The sequence below is a fragment of the Protopterus annectens genome, chromosome 1.part2 (genome assembly GCF_019279795.1).
Source record: "Protopterus annectens isolate FY-2018-M chromosome 1.part2, PAN1.0, whole genome shotgun sequence".
Lineage (NCBI taxonomy): Eukaryota > Metazoa > Chordata > Ceratodontiformes > Protopteridae > Protopterus > Protopterus annectens.
Genome location: NC_056727.1, coordinates 443,981,978 through 443,998,368, shown reverse-complemented (window position 1 = coordinate 443,998,368; position 16,391 = coordinate 443,981,978). Strand labels below are relative to the sequence as shown.

Here is a 16,391-nt window from a genome sequence, read left to right as displayed (position 1 = left end):
TGGAATAAATCAAACAATCCTTTGTCTTGTACGGGTATATCTTTTGAGTGAGAAAGCTTGTGGTAACTGCCTTTGACCAATTGCATACAAAGGGAGCATCACTGCTGCCTAGATCAGAAGGGAGTCACCACCATGATTCTTGCAAAGTTATTCTAAACCTTCAGAGTGACCTTTTAAAATCAGTGGAAAGGATGAAAATGCATATAGGTATATTCCCATCCAAGAGAATAAAAAAAGTGTTTTTCAGACCTGCTTGCAATGAATCCAAGAGCGGAATTTCTTCAGTTGTATGTTCTGAAAGGAGGCAAACAGATCTGCTTGGGGGGTCCCCCACAACTGGATCAATTCCTAGAATTCCCCCCCTCTTTCAGCTTCCATTCATGAGGGTCTGTCCTGGTTGTGTTCAGCTTGTCTACCCCAATGCTTAGCTCTGATGGAATACAAAAAGCCAGAAGGGTTAAACAGTACTGAACTGTTACCTCCTAAGCTACCACAGCCAGGCAAGCATAGGGTTAAAATGTAGTACCTCCCCTGTTTATGTACCATTTTACTGCGGTGCTGTCTGTGATTACTTGAAGTGGCCCCGGAGATCACAGATGATGCAGAGAACTGTAAGCATATACAACAGCCAACATCTCAGACACTGATGTGCCTTGGCTTGTCCTGCTTCTTCCACAGACCTTGCACTTTAACCCCCACAGACGCAACTCTACATTCAAAATGTGATGCTCTGTTACATGTTGTGCAGGAGTGCTTAAAGAAAAGGGGAGACTTGGATTCTATGATATCTGGCCCCTCCACCAAAGCAACTACCTTCACAAAGCCCAACACTAGAATTTGAAATGTCAAGAGGTGAAGATGTTGGGACCATACTGTTCTCAGGAACCACAGAAATTTTCTCAAATGTAATCTGGTAAAGGGAGTCACAAGAATCAAACTCCAGGAAACACTGAATACTGCTCATGAACAATTCTTTTTTCTTGAAGTTGGAATGCTTTTTGCATCGGAGGGATCCAGAAGAGACCCTAAGTACACTATCCTTTGCAGAGTCAAGGAGGAGTTTTGGATGTTGACCTGGAATCCTACATTGAGAAGGAGACTTAGGACTCCTGACACTGAGAAAGACTGCAAATACAAGTAAGCTTTTTAAATGTGGAAAATGTGAAACACTGCCCTCTGCAAAGGGTAGTCACAGGAGCTATTTTGTGAACACCCTTGGAAAAGTACACAACCCTAAAGGGTAATACCTTGCAAAACAACTGAAATTGGTGGCAACACAAATATGATCAGCATTTTCAAGTCTAGATTTATCCAAAAAAAGGATGAGAAATGACAGGCAACGAGGTTTGCAGGGACAACGTTTTAAACTTTGGAAAGAAAAGATCCAGAACTGGTCTTTTAAGAGGACCCTCCTTTGGCACCAAAAAAAATCTTAAAACCTATTTGGAAGAATTAGTTTCATGGCTCCCAGACTAAGCATTTGGTTGAGGACTGGGAAACACGCAAGTCTAATTTGGAGGATGAAAGGGGATTACATGGGAAGAAAAGAGGCTTAAACAGTGTACCATTCTGAACAAGCACTCTCTTGAGACTGTTTACTTCTGCTTTTCTAAAAGAAATCTGAGTTTACAGCAAATGTTTTATCAAAGTTACAGAAAGAAGGCAGAAAATCAGAGTAACCCCTTAATCAATTTCCTGTTTTCATCAAACTGTTTTGAGTACCTGAGTAGCAAAAGGCCAAGCAAGACCTCCTTATCCAAAGTAGTATTTACAATTTCACACTTCACACCTTAAGAAAGTTTCTGTCAATGCACCCAAGCAAACTTTCTCATAACAGAAGCATAAGCTGTTACCTTGGATACACAATCAGTACAAGCGTAAGAATACACTAAAAAGGTTTAGTTTCCTGGGAAATAGAACCAAATAAAGAATTCAAAGAGGATTTACTTTCCAAAAAACAAAAATTGGCAGCAATGTTTCTCATAAAGTCAACAGAAGTCAAAACGCAAGCCTGATCGTTTGGAATTTTAAAGGTTAAAGTGGCAGAAGAATAAATTCTCTTTGCAAATCTTTCAAAAAGCTTTCCTAGCCTTGTCAGAGGGAAAATGATTAGCATTAACTAAATTTTTTGTTGCAGAAGGACTTCAGAAACACATGCAGGATCAGAAATGGAATAAGAAAACAAATACTTGTAAGACTGAGGAACTTTAAAGTCTTTTTAGGGGCTGTGGGTTGACCATTAGGCAAACTGGAAGCAACAGCAACGTACTCCAAAGCTGGTAAAAGGGGAGGAATGGCAGCAGGCAGTGGAAATTCACCTTATAATAAATCACAGTACTTCTTCAAAGAAGCTGGAATATCAGCATGCTCCCACTGAAACATCTTACTAATTCTACATAGTTTCAGAAATAAAAATCTTCCACAGGAGAATCAATGGAAATACTTTCCAAATAATCAAAATTAGGAATTTGGGCAGAAAAAAATAGAAGATGCCCTTTCCCAATCCCTTTCCTGATCAGACAGTAATCTTCAGAAACTGACTTCACAAAAATTCCAGTCACCATTAAGAGGTTTTAATGTCTGTAATAAACCTTCAACCAAGTCAATGAACTCTCTCTTATCTACAGGAAAAGGTCTGAAAACAATAAATCTTTAATCTTTTGTCTCTTTTTTTATAGGGACATCCTTAGAGACGGTCTCTCACATGCAGCTTCACCCCGGGAACGAGGTCTCAGTCCAGCTATGCAGGGATGCACTCCACACTTCCTCCTCGGAGACTGAAGAGAGTGGCACTCTCATGCCCGTCAAAGGCAGCCAAAAAGCCAGAGAGGACATGGCTCTCCTCCAGACCATGTTAGCTGAAGGGTCTATACCAGAGGGATTTGGAGAATAAAGTGAAAAAGATACTAGTAATGGCTACAACAGAGTCTTCCACCACGGGTGAGGCGCAGATTGATCCCACTGTGTTGGCAAAGCTTCTTAAATTTTTTTTCTTGAGTCTGGAAGAAGGCAAAACCACTGGACCAGTATGTTGTTCCAAGGTTATGCTGCTAGAACGAGTCGATGACAAGCAAGTTGGCAATAGTGTTCACAAGTAAAATATACAAGGACTCTCCCCAAACACACTTGCCCCCAATGAAACACAGCAAGTCCCACAAAATAAGAACAATTTTTGTTCAACAAAAGGCGATTAATAGAAATACAAACAGTAAAACTATGAACCTATATGAACCTAAAAGTTAAAAACAGAAGGCTAAACAGTGAGTCAGACCAGCAAGTCTTGAGACAGTGTCATGAAACACACATTTCCCATCAAAATAATGTTTCTTACAGAAATCAGTACATTTTTCACATAAAGTAACACACTTTGGAAGGTCTTCCTCAAAGGGAACATATCTGCTATGCAATGGAAAACCATTAGCAGGCTGCTGATCCTCTAAAGCAAGCAAGAGGAGCACTCTCAAAAGGGTGGCAAGAAAATGCTGAAGCTTTTGACATCCAGGCTGCTGGTTCCATGCGCTCCAAATGGAGAAAACCAGCAGCCTGGGTACAGGTGGAGGGAGCACAGGTTATTGGAGGACTGGCTGTTATATCCTAAGCAGGCTATAACCCTCATAGCTTGGGTTAATGCAGCAGTAATTTACCGAATTTTGAGCTACTTGGGTACTACTATGGAACCAGACATTTCAAAATCACAATGACCCATAAGATGTCAAAGCTATCAAAAGAGAGAGCTCTACTTGCTTCATACAACTGAAAAAAAAGTGTCTGCCATTCCATGAACAAAGTGGCTTCCGAGTTAGATTCTGCCCAGGGATTCCTGTGAATTAAGCATAAAGGAAAGTACAAGGAGGTATACTTTTACTTCAAGAGAAAATACATTTTGAGATTTTCATTTGGTATTTAAGTAGCACCTGAGGTATTCCAAGGAGATGCTGCACAGATCGTTATGGAGATTCATAGTGTTAATAACATATATAGCACAGTACTAGTATGGAATAGGAACAAACAGCAGTATGATGTCATACTAAATTAAAAGAAAATGAGACAGAACAACCTTGAACCAAATAAAAATTAAGTATAAAAATCAGAGTTACAAATTGAACTATAGGGATCACGTCTGAATGCTTAAAAACAAAACAGAGTAAAGTGCAAATTACTTCTGAGGACAAAGAAACTAATCAGATAAGAAATGCTAGCTAGGAATGTCAGTACAAACTGAACAAGAATTTCACAGTTGTGTATGAATGGAGTAGTAGTTACTGCACTAACAATCCAAGAAAACATGTTATTTCTTATTCACTTCTAGAAAGACTTTGGAGTTAAATGGAAAATATATGTTTCAATTTCAAGACTATGTATTTTACCTGAGGCAATGAAGTAACAAAATACTACAAGTATGTGTGTGACTAATGCACTTAACACCAGTATGCACCTGTGAACCACATATCATCATGTCAGGAATGCCACAAGGCATTCCTGACATGGTAATATGTGGTTCACAGGTGCATACTAGGCCAACTACCACTACAGCCTTTATAAGCCTAGCCATGCAACTGAAATGTGACCCCAAATTTTTATTTATACAGGGGGTGATTTACTGACTGCCTCTGTCCGTCGGAGACGCAGGTACCAAACCAGGGGTGACTTTGCAATTACCCATCTATAGGTCCAAGTTGCGGATCAATACAGACAGGGAGAACTCTTCTTCATATGGATGGGGAACCTGTTTTACAAAATGGGAATTCTCTGAGAAACGCATTGGTCTCTCTAACATGTCCTATTTATGTCACAAGCAAAATTTACGTCTTTTAATCTAGCAGTGCTGATGCTGTCCATTTTGGGGATGTGCAAAAGGTTCATATGATCATAGGAAGTAAACTAGGCTATTGGCCTGGAGGCCCTTACAAGCCTAGCCATGAATTTAGCCCATGTTCCTACAAGTCAGCACTTAATGCCCCTGTCCAGCAGGGACACAGGTGGAATCCCAGGGGTGTATTTTCTGTTCCCCATCCACTTATCCAGGTTGTGCTTAAAAAGGGTTAATGAGATACGCTGCTTGACGTGCAGAGGGAATCTATTCCACAGAAGGGGGAGTCTCTGGAATACAAATTTGTCCCACCAACAAGTTCTACTGATGTCACAGACCAGATTGAGGTAATGCGTGCTGGTTACTTGAGTGGAGCTTGACTTGCGGATGTGCAGCAGTCCCATCAAAGCGGGGTCTGAGATCGCTTTGTATGCCAGACAGAGGTCACCTCTGAGGAGTCTGTATGAGACTGAAGAGAGGGACAGGGCTTTTAGCCCATCTGTGTATGGCAGATGTATGAGGCCCTGGATTCTCCTGGTGAGGAACCTCATTGCTGCTGCATGTGGTTTGTAAGGTACATGCCGAAAGTGGTATTGTACTCAATAATGGGTCTTATAAGAGAAGAAGAATACAGGGATGCTATGACCTCCTTGTCTCTAGATGAGATACCCTTCCTAATGAGGTGGCCCACACAGAAAGCTTTCCGCACAACAGAGGCAATATGGTGATCAAAAGTCAATTTGTAATCAACCTGGGTGCCCAAGTCTTTCATGACTGACTGCGTGCATAGGACCTTGTTATTAATGTGATAATTTGCGAAGACGTCACTCTCCCCAAAGGGGATGATGATGCATTTTTTGATATTCAGTTTGAGGCCATGTTTCTGGCATCAGTCATTTGCATGGGTACCCTCTTGGAGGATTGTCCACATCACTAGGGGAACTGATGAAAGTGCCCAGACTGCAGTCATCTGCAAACTTGGTCAGCCATAGCCCAATAGTTTTCGCCTGCACCTCAGAAATGTATATCTCAAACAACAGAGGCCCAAAGATCAACCCCTGGGGTATACCACTCCTTACGGGTCTACTCCTTGAGGTGGCTTCCCCTATTTTGAATGGGTCATCAAAACAGAAGCCAGGGATGTCTTGGTATGCCAAACAAAGATCACCTCCTAGAAGTCTGTATGACACCAAGTAAAGAGACAGGGCTTTGAGGTGAGCAACATAGGACATTGTAATTACTCCCTGTACTTTTTTTGTAAGGAACCTTTGCAGACTTTTCAGTTGCTGCATATAAGTACATACTGAAAGGGGCATTATACTCTATGATGGGTGTGATGAGGGCCGAGTACAGTGGTATGATGACTTCTCTGGACCTTGATGCCATGCTCTTGCTCATAAGTTCAGCAACATAAAAAGGATTTTCTTATTATTTTTGCCATAATTTTTATCCTGTTGTACATCCTGTTTGATTTGAGAAGCCAGCAGGGTGATCTGTATCAGAGGCTAGTCCTGGGCTTACTTCTGTTAGGTACAGCAGCCTGAAGGCAGCCAGTGACTTGGCTGTACAAGTCTTGGTAAGCATTTCAGCACAGGCTGCTGTATTCTTGGAGTTTGGAGGTGCAATGAATTTTGACAAACCATCACTTAATAAAAGGTAATTTTCCTTGGAATAGTTCCAAACTGTTACTAGTTTTAATGGGATTACGGAGTTGGCTAGGTTATGCTAAGGGATATTGTCTATTGTGACCTGCACATTAAGGAACTCCAACACATCATCCTGTTTGACCATCCTAGAGGTATGTTTGTTAACAGCTACTCTAATTGTGTGGATGGCACTAAAACCTTGCACTGCCAAGGTACTCTCTGCCACTTTAGACCATGTCTCTGTAACTGCACAGATTGCTACATTCTTGAGTGTGAGGAGGGGTTGGAAGGAGTGTAGCTTTTTTTTTTTTTTTTTTTAAAGGCTCCTGGCATTGAGCAGTAACACCATGAGGTTAAGTTGAGTTGATCTTTCTAAACACTTGCTTCTGGAGCATTTCTCCCCGGGCCTCCGCTGAAAACAGGATCTGTGGAACCTAATCGGACTTTCCTGGTCAACAAATGTTAAATAAAAAATAAAAATAAAAAATGTTGGCAGGTTTGTCAATTTGGTATTGCCTTAAAAAGGCACCAAAGGGGTAGATAAAGTTTAAACCAGTATTCTTTAGCCTAGAGGGGGAAAGGTGCAGACCATCCTTGACAAAGTAACACTGTCTGTTAAGGTCCTCCCAAGCTGACAAATACTGGATCCACTTAGAATGACACCAAAAAGACAACCAGTTGCTGAAATCACTTATTTTTTGCTCATATTGTGACATCATCCTCGCTGATGGTAAAATGCTCCTCAATGCTACGCTCACACCAGCCTAAGACACGGTCTGAAAGTTCGATAATGTCTCTCTTCGTATAGTACAGAGAGGTGCATACAAGGTCATTAACACCTACATGGAATATGACGGAATCACACCAGTACCTCTGATGTACTGACTTGAAGGCATGCGTGATTTCATGGATCCTGCCTTCAGATAATCAACAACAGCCATCTTCTTGTTCAGCCTGGTTTGAGGAGCATCAGAACATCTTACAATGGAGTACCCAATGACGAATCTCTTGGGAAGTTTGTTTGCTTGCCTTATGGACTTAGCGTTTTGGGTTCCACTTAAGAGTGACAGAATGTGTGGTGTTAGATGTTTTTTTCTGAGTGCCTTTGGGGTTGCTGGAGCACGGCTTTGACAACAGGCAGTCTAGGTGATTTCTGGTTTTAACTGCCTCAGCATTCGTTAGTGTGTGTGTGTGTGTGTGTGTGTGTGTGTGCTATGTAAGGTAGGTGTATTGTGTGCGTGTGGTTTTGACAACCTGCTGTGGACTTTTATGAGAGAGGCTAGCCTCCAGTGTCATTGTGCAAGTTCACCTTTCGCATACTGTGTCCAATTCTTGAAGGATTAAGTGGTTGTCACTAAACATGAGACATCTGCTACACTGTCCGAAGATACCCATATCCACCAAACTGCCTACAGAGAAGTTAGGAAATTTCATATCCATGCTGTCCAGTTCTTTGATTTGTGAGCTAAAAGAGGCTACTGTACTGGGGCTTGAAGGTTATGAAGGGTGCTTTGTTGTGCGGACTTATAAGGGTGTTTTACTTGGGTGGATTACGCTAAACAGCAGTAAATACCAACTTAAAAGTTTACACAATACCGAATTCTACTAACTCTAAGTTTTGCCACTAGATGCGTAATTCGCTGCTCTCAGCTTGGTGCACAAGGTGTTTTCTCTATTTTGCTGCTTTACAGGGTACAGTTTTACAGACCATTCTATGTAGAAAATGTGATTTCTAGATGATAGCTTCTGTACAGCGCACTGTTAACCCACAGAAGCGTACAAAATTTATAGCAGCACAAAAAAAAAAAAAAAAAAAAATAACCAATAAGCCCTCAAGCGAATAAAATTACTACACCACCATTATGTCTGCACATTTCCCAACTCAGTAAATACCTCCTGCCACAAGATGAATAAAACCAGTCCTCCTAATGTAAAAACAGTAGAAGAGACCCACAAGTGCAGTGCTACAACAATCCAATTAAACAGCTAGCTGGAAATTCCTAGCTGATGGCAATGATCCACAGTATGGAATTCATGAGATTTTCACAATTCAAAATGTGGCACCTAGTTCTAACTACCATGCAGTCTAACAAGTCAAATGGATTGTACAGACTATTCAACACATGCATATTCTACTGCAACATTTATGCCTTTTGTGAGGTCAATTACTGCAGGACCGAGTCACTGTACACTCATTTTGTTGCTCTTCCTTAGAGCAAGTTTTTATATGATGAATTATTAGCAAGTTTTAGATAGCCAGAGGACGGATCACCTCATGAAAAGAGTAAAATATTACTTGAAGTTGTCCTTCAGTGGTCATGTTTTTCTCCTAGGTACTGTGACCTCACAGCAATTTTTTTCTGTAGTTTGTAAAGTGAGCAGTCTGAATACATGTTTTGGTCCCAACAAGCTCTTTCTTCAGCATATGAAACTTTGGACTATCAAATTCATTTGGACTGTGAGGGCGTCTGTGACAATCCTGAAATGGTTTTCCTCCCATCTTTCGGGATGTACCCAACAGGCAATGTCTCAAATTAATACATCATGTGCTAACTCTGTTGTGTTTGGTGCACCACATGGTCTTTTTCTGGTTCTTTTGCTGTTCTCTGTATATATGCTACCACTAGCAGAACTCAGTACTGGGACAGGTCTTCATTATACAGGTTATATGGATGACACTAATTTCACTTCTCATTTCCTCAAGACAAAATGCCTGCTGTGGATTCCCTGGCTTACAGGGCAGTCATTGACCTGTCTCTGATGGAAATGCTACACATTTGTAAATCAAACTGCACAAGGGTCACTTGCTCCAGGGATCTTAACCTAGCCTCTGAAATAAAAAGGTCATGCTGGTGAGATAGATACATCTCCCAGTGACTGCCATCTCTCTGTAACAAGCTTCAGATTAATGTGAAACAGAGCCCTCCCTGACCCTCTTCAAACGCAACCTAGAACAATGGATAGGTGACCACAAATTCACTCCTGGGGTGATGCCCAGATGCTTCCTTGACAGAGGAAGTCAATATCAACTACCACAGACCCTTACCTCTGCGAACTTCACTCACCTAACCAGCGACAACTGCAGCAACTCGAGATAACTATGGCTAGGTTTGTAATGGTTCTAAGGCCATTAGCCTAGTAACCTTCTACAAACCTATAAAGATACAAAGGGCATTCAAACTTGGATAAATTTTAATCATTTGAATGTCAACACCTCCAAGACAGTGGACATAACAATTAACAGTTTTAAAGCATTCCAGATATAAACACCTGAAACCCAATTTACTTAACAATGGTGACAGAACAGAATTCACAAATACAGTGAAAGGGATTTTGGACAACAGACTGTCAGCGACAAGTTGTCATCTGTTGTTAAATCATCACATTTACATTTAAGGAACACTGGCCACATTAGGTAACATATGTAGACAAGTAATCACATTTCTATTTAAGGAACATTGTCCACATTAAACACCCTCTCACTCCAGTACTGCTTTCACTGGATATGTACACCCTGGTCTCCTCCCAGCCTGATTATGGCTACTCCCTATCTGGATTTCCTGATCACTGAACTTGGCCAAATGCAACTATTGCAATGTTCGTCTGGTTACTTACAGGTACTCCCAGTTACCCACCAAACTATTCTGGTTTTGCCGAATCTGCAGTGGCTGCCAGTTCAGTTTTATACCAACCACAAAGTTACACTACAGATACTGGGTCCTCCCTACCTGAAGAAGTTCAGAATACCTTACCTTCTGTATTAACTCTCTCTGTTCATCTTTCCTTCGACTGTTGGAGGCTCCAGGAGTGAGCAGGAGACATGCACTGCTTGTTCTTATGTTCAGAGCTAGAGTCAAGAATGAATATGGCTAGCTGTATGATTCACTAATAAGCCATGGAACAGTCTATGGTATAAAACTTGATTAAACAATTGGAAGGCTTGGAGAGAAAAAAAACATATGTTGTTAAAAGCTATGGATATGAGTGTGCACAGCAAGTGAAACTAATAGTCCACATTTAAAATAATTAATGGAGGAAATAGATGGTGAAAGATAAAATGAATGTCAAAAATAAGAAACAATGCAAGAATATGTTGCAAAAGTAATGGATACACTAATGGAGAACAAAAAATATCACGCGACTGAAATTCAAGCCTCATGGATTGGGTGGGGATACAAGAATGAAAGGAAGCATCAGCTGGTTTTAATAAAACTGCTGAACCTATGCCAGCAAAGGACATTTCCTAAGATAAAAAGTAAAAGCAATTGTGCCCATACTTTGGATGCTGCTGAACACAACCACTAATACATACCAACAATAGCTCTTGTTGGTGCCACTGAAATGAAGACTTAGTACACTGATGTTTGATGGTACTACTGAAGCACTGAAGTCAGACTTTGAATACTGAGAATTAATAAGCAAAATGTTAAATTTAAACTAGACTCATAAAACGAAAAATACAAGTACAAGTCCAAGAAACCACACAATCAGTCCAAGTAAGGTAATTAGCAATTTCGTTCCTTTATTCAACAATTCCAAAACGGAACTTCATCAGATAAAGCAACCTTATTCACTTCCTTTTTATACAAAAGTCACCATACTATGTACATGTTTTCCACTAAGTTTGTTAATTAACCCCCACTATATATATATATATATATATATATATATATATATATATAAATAAATTAAATGCACACTAATCCTTGTATTGTTAGATTTAAAAAATGCCTATGTAATTTCAAATGTTTTGAAAGGCAGTTACCCTAAACTGTTTTCAAAAAATAAACAAACATTTTGTAAAAACTGTACATATTTCTTACAGTTTCACTAACCATCTTAAAACATTTACATTGCACTTACTGAATAAAAACAATGAAAATAAAAAAGGGGAAGAAAAAGAAGCCGTATTCCTTTTATCCAATTTAACCACTCACGTTCTATCGTTCTCAAACTAACCTTTATTCCATTATTAATTTATATTCTAAATTTCAGACTACCTCTGCTCTTAAATTTTTCCCTAAATTTAAGAACAGAGGTAGTCTGAAATTTAGAATAGAAATTAATAATGGGATAAAGGTTAGTTTGAGAATGAGAATTTCTCTTAGTAGCCGTTAAATTTAAGAACAGAGGTAGTCTGAAGCGGTGGTGGTGCTGCGGTAGCATTGTTGCCTCACAGTTAGACGTTGTCCTGTTCGATTCTCAGCTAGAGCGTCTTCTGTGCGGAGACATGCGTGAATGGGCATCCCTTCATTGAAGGTTGTGCGTCAGGGCTGGCAACTCGGCACGTAAAAATCTACTGCCAATCATTAGCGGACCGGAGTTCCGCTGTGGCAACCCCTAACTGGGAAAAGCCGAAAGACACAACACAACATTAATAATGGGATAAAGGTTAGTATGAAAATGATAGAACATGAGTGGTTAAATTGGGTAAAAGGAATAGATTTGGCAGCTTCTTTTTCTTCCCCTTTTTTATTTTCATTGTTTTTATTCAATAAGTGCAATTTAAATGTTTTAAGATGGAGTAAAACTATAAGAAATATGTAAAGTTTTTAGAAATAATATTTATGTTACTTATGTTGTTTATTTTTGAAAACAGTTTAAAGAGGGTAACTGCGCTTTTTAAAAAATTGCCTAAGTTCAAATCTAACAATACAAGGATTAGTGTGCATTTTCTATAAAAATAAAAAAGGGGGTTAATTAACGAACTAAGTGGAAAACAAATGTTACTGGTGTACATAGTATGGTGACATATAAAAGAAGGAAGTGAGTAAGGTTGTTTTATCTGATGAATTTCTGTTTTGGAATTGCTGAATAAAGGAACGAAAGCGCTAACTACCTTACTTGGACTGATGTGTGGTTTCCTGGACTTGTACTTGTAAAGGGAATTTGTGTTTTTCGTTTTATGGTTTTGGAACTACAATATTGTCGTGTGTGAACCGTTTACTTAAACTAGACTCAGGTATAGAGTGTTAATCTGTATGAAGAAATTTATTTTATCTTACATTTGTTGACCGGGCTAGTCTAACTGGATATATGTCCACTTTCAGTACAGGCCCGGGGAGAAAAGCTCCAAAAGGTGCAATAGTATCATAACTTACAATATATGCAATAGCAGGAAGTTACATTAAATACATTTAGAACAGGTATAAATTGTGTACAGAGTTGGCTAGAGAAAAGATGACATCTTATACAAAAGACAAATAAGCAAGATTAGTTAATTTTATATCAGATGGCAGGTTACAGGTATACAAACTTATGCTTACTTACAGCAAGGTAGAGGATGAAAACTTTTAGAGTAAGTAACACTATGATAGAGCTGAGAAGAACTCTACTTTAGTACATAGGTAGTGGTTATTCAAGTTATCACGGACTCTGGCTGTAATTACTTCAACTATTTTCTATATGCTTCAAATATTTTAAAGCAGTGAGAATAAAAACTAGGAGACGAAAATTTTGTACTTACTAACATATTATGACCAATGTGAGGGAGCTAATGGGTAAAGACCTATGATGTAAATGCAAAAATAAAGTAAACAAAATCTTTTTTTAAATCATTAACTTGAAATTAACTCCACTTTAGGCAAGCTGGCTAACATGAAGTTAGGGGTGGTAAAACAAATTCACAGTGCAAAAGCAAACACTGGATCTATACAGGCAGTGTCAGAAAGCCACAGAACTGTTTCAGACACTGGGCAGAGCCAGAGAAAGCAACATTGTACTGCATGACGATGCTGGCTTATTTACAGGCTTCTTAAGTCTGCAAGTAAATCCTGATGCCATGTCAGGATTCATGCTTCAAAGACAACAGAAACAGTACTCAAGAAAAGAAATCAGCATACTCTGAAATGAACAAAAAGTTGAAGCAATTACAGCCAGAGACAGTGATGTGTACGATTACTGTTAAAGTTACCTATATTGATTTACTAAAGGAGTGTTACTGCTTACAGCTGAGGAAGTAGACTCAATAATGCCACATTAAAATTATTTTTGGTTCTTTTATTAGTACTTCAGTGACCACTAGTCAGTGTTATAATCACTCTAACAAATCAACAAACTTCAACTCAATGAGTGGTGTTTGCCATAGGAATGTTGCAGGGGTTTCTAGTAATACCCAAGTAATGATTACTTTTTTAATTGGCATCCACTTTATCCCATCATTGTTAAACTATAAAGTAAGTAAGGGGGGGTCTCCAACAAGAGAGTACAAGGCACTTGCCCCCTAAAATTATTTTTAGCATTCTATTTCCCTACAAACCTGCAATAGAACCATTATCTATGTATTACATGCAAACTAGGGTTTCTGGCAGATAAGTTTGTTCTTTTAATTTGGCTTTAAGTCAATAGAAGGTACAGGTTCCACTCTTCTGTTTGGTATTTCCCCAGCAACAGAAATGCTGCACAGGTAACTGGAGAATTAGAAGGTATTGTTAAGTATAACCAGTGATTTTATTAGTGTGGGTCCCACACAAAAGCAGGATGACAGGAAAATGATACCATTGTTGAGCAGACCAAGACAGCATAAATCCAAGTTCAATAAGAACAAATAAAAAAATGATAAACCGGACACCCATTGATCATATTTTTAATAGGACTAAAGCCAGGTGAAGAATTAAAAAAGTACAGTTTTGTACCTACCATAAATGTAGATGTTCGAAGATCCACATTGCTGCAGTCCTTACATATGGGTAGTCCGCTGTCCTCGATCGGCCCGAATACCAAAGTATCAGGCTGACGTCGGTCATGGGCGCTCAGATCTGACATCAGAGCGTCAGGGTATAAAAGCGCATGACCGACGTCATATCCTCAGTCTTTTCTTGCCCCAGATGTCAGAAGGCCCTAAAAAGAAAGGCCACAGCCAAAAACAGAATACCTCCCAAAAACATGCACCAACAACAACCACCACCCAAACCAAACAACCATTCCAAACTACAGCTGGGAAGGAGGGAGATTGGACTGCAGCAATGTGGATCTTGAACATCTACATTTATGGTAGGTACAAAACTGTACTATGTTCTTCATCTCACATTGCTGCAGTCCTTACATATGGGTAGAATCCCAAAGCAGAGGTAAAGGGAGGATGGCAAACTCATAAAGCATTAGGAGCTGCCAAAATGCCCTGTAATATTGCAGTGGCAAATCCAGCCCTAGACTTAGAATAGAGAGGAAGGTGGTAATGTTTAGAAAAAGTATGCACTGAACTCCAAGTAGCTGCTTCCAAAATATCTTTAGTAGCTACCCCCCTTAGAAAGGCTGTAGAAGTGGCAGTAGCTCTAGTGGAATGAGGCCTGATTCCAGCCGGAATCTCCTTACCATGATGGGAATAACAGAAAGCAATACAAAAACCAATCCATTTAGAAATAGTTTGTTTTGAAACAGGCTTCCCTGAGAACCCAAAGCAAAAGAAACAAACAACTGCTGAGACTGCCTGAACCCCTTAGTTCTGCTCAAATAATAACGCAACTGCCTGTGAATATCCAAAGTGTGCAAAATCTTCTCCCCTTTATTTTGGGGGTTTGCATAAAAAGTAGGCAAATGAATAGTTTGGTTCAAGGCCACACTAGAAACCACTTTAGGCATAAAGGAAGGATTAGTACGCAAAGACACCCTATCCTTATGAAAAATTAGGAAAGGTTCTGCTGCCATAAGGGCCTGTAATTCAGAAACCCTTCTAGCAGAGGTAATGGCCAACATAAAAGCAGTCTTCCATGACAAATACTTTAACTCAGCAGTAGCTGCAGGCTCAAAAGGTTGTAGAGTAAGTTTTTCCAACACAAAATTGAGATCCCAAGCAGGAGTAGGAGCTCTACGTGGGGGTCTTATGTTCTTTGCCCCTCTAAGAAATTGCTTAAACAAAGGATGAGAGAATAATGGAGGGTCACAGTCATAGTGAGCAGAAATGGCTGCAGCATGAACCTTTATAGAGGAGAAAGACAAACCCTTGTCCAATAAATCAGTAAGATATTGAAGGGAAACACTTAAATCAGGCTTGGAAACATCAAAGTCCTTCGCTTTGCTCCAAATAAAAAACCTCCTCCATTTATCAGCGTAAACTTTCCTTGTACTAGGCCTTCTGGCCTCCAAAATAACATTCAAAACTTGTTGTGGAAGCTGAGACCCTCCAGGGTCTATAACTGAATATGCCAGGCTATTAGATGCAGAGACTGAATTCTGACATTGAGGAAGTGATTGCCCTCCTGAGACAAAAGGTGCGGAATCAAAGGCAAAGGCCATGGAGGCTCCGTGCTAGACTCCTCAGTAGTGGGTACCAGTGCTGTCGAGGCCAATCCGGCGCTATCAGAATCATGGATGGCTTGTCTTGTCTGGCCTTCAAGAGTACCTTGGGGAGGAGTGGCAGAGGTGGAAAGGCATAGACATGAAGATTGCTCCAACTGAATGATAGAGCATCCACCTTCCAAGCTGTGGGATGAAACATTTTTGTGCAAAACTTTGGCAACTGGTAATTTAGTGGAGAAGCGAACAGATCTATGTCTGGAGTTCCCCATAACACTGTCAACTTTTGAAATACATGAGGATCCAATCTCCACTCGTGGGGATCCACTATCTGTCTGCTCAACACATCTGCTAAGGAGTTCTGTGCTCCTGGTAGAAACCTTGCCTGAAGATTGAGGTGTAAACTGAGAGCAGTCTCCCACAAAATCATCGTTTGCCTGCAAAGAGGGTACGAATGGGTTCCCCCTTGCTTGTTGATGTACCACATGACAGTTGTGTTGTCTGTTTGAATCAACACCTGCCCTGGGTGAAGTAAATCCTTGAAAGCCATCAATGCAAATTGGACTGCTAACATCTCCTTCAAGTTGATATGCAAATGTTGAAGTCTGGCAGGCCACGTGTCTTGAACCCATTTTCCATTGAGGTGTGCTCCCCAAGCCTTGTCCGAGGCATCTGTCGTTAGAATCTGACTCGCCTCTGGT

General features: G+C 40.0%; 2 protein-coding genes across 2 annotated transcripts in view; one reads left to right on the top strand and one right to left on the bottom strand.

The window, feature by feature from the left end:
* The window catches only part of SNX5 (sorting nexin 5), a 1,365,310-nt gene that overhangs the window by 231,735 nt on the left and 1,117,184 nt on the right, over window positions 1-16,391 (top strand). The gene's annotated exons all lie outside the window — the stretch shown is intronic.
* LOC122792496 overlaps window positions 1-16,391 on the bottom strand; it is a 140,781-nt gene that overhangs the window by 3,346 nt on the left and 121,044 nt on the right. Inside the window, exon 2 of the mRNA XM_044060267.1 lies at window positions 10,209-10,303. Coding sequence (XP_043916202.1) covers window positions 10,209-10,303 — 95 coding nt within the window. The remainder of the gene's footprint in view (window positions 1-10,208; window positions 10,304-16,391) is intronic.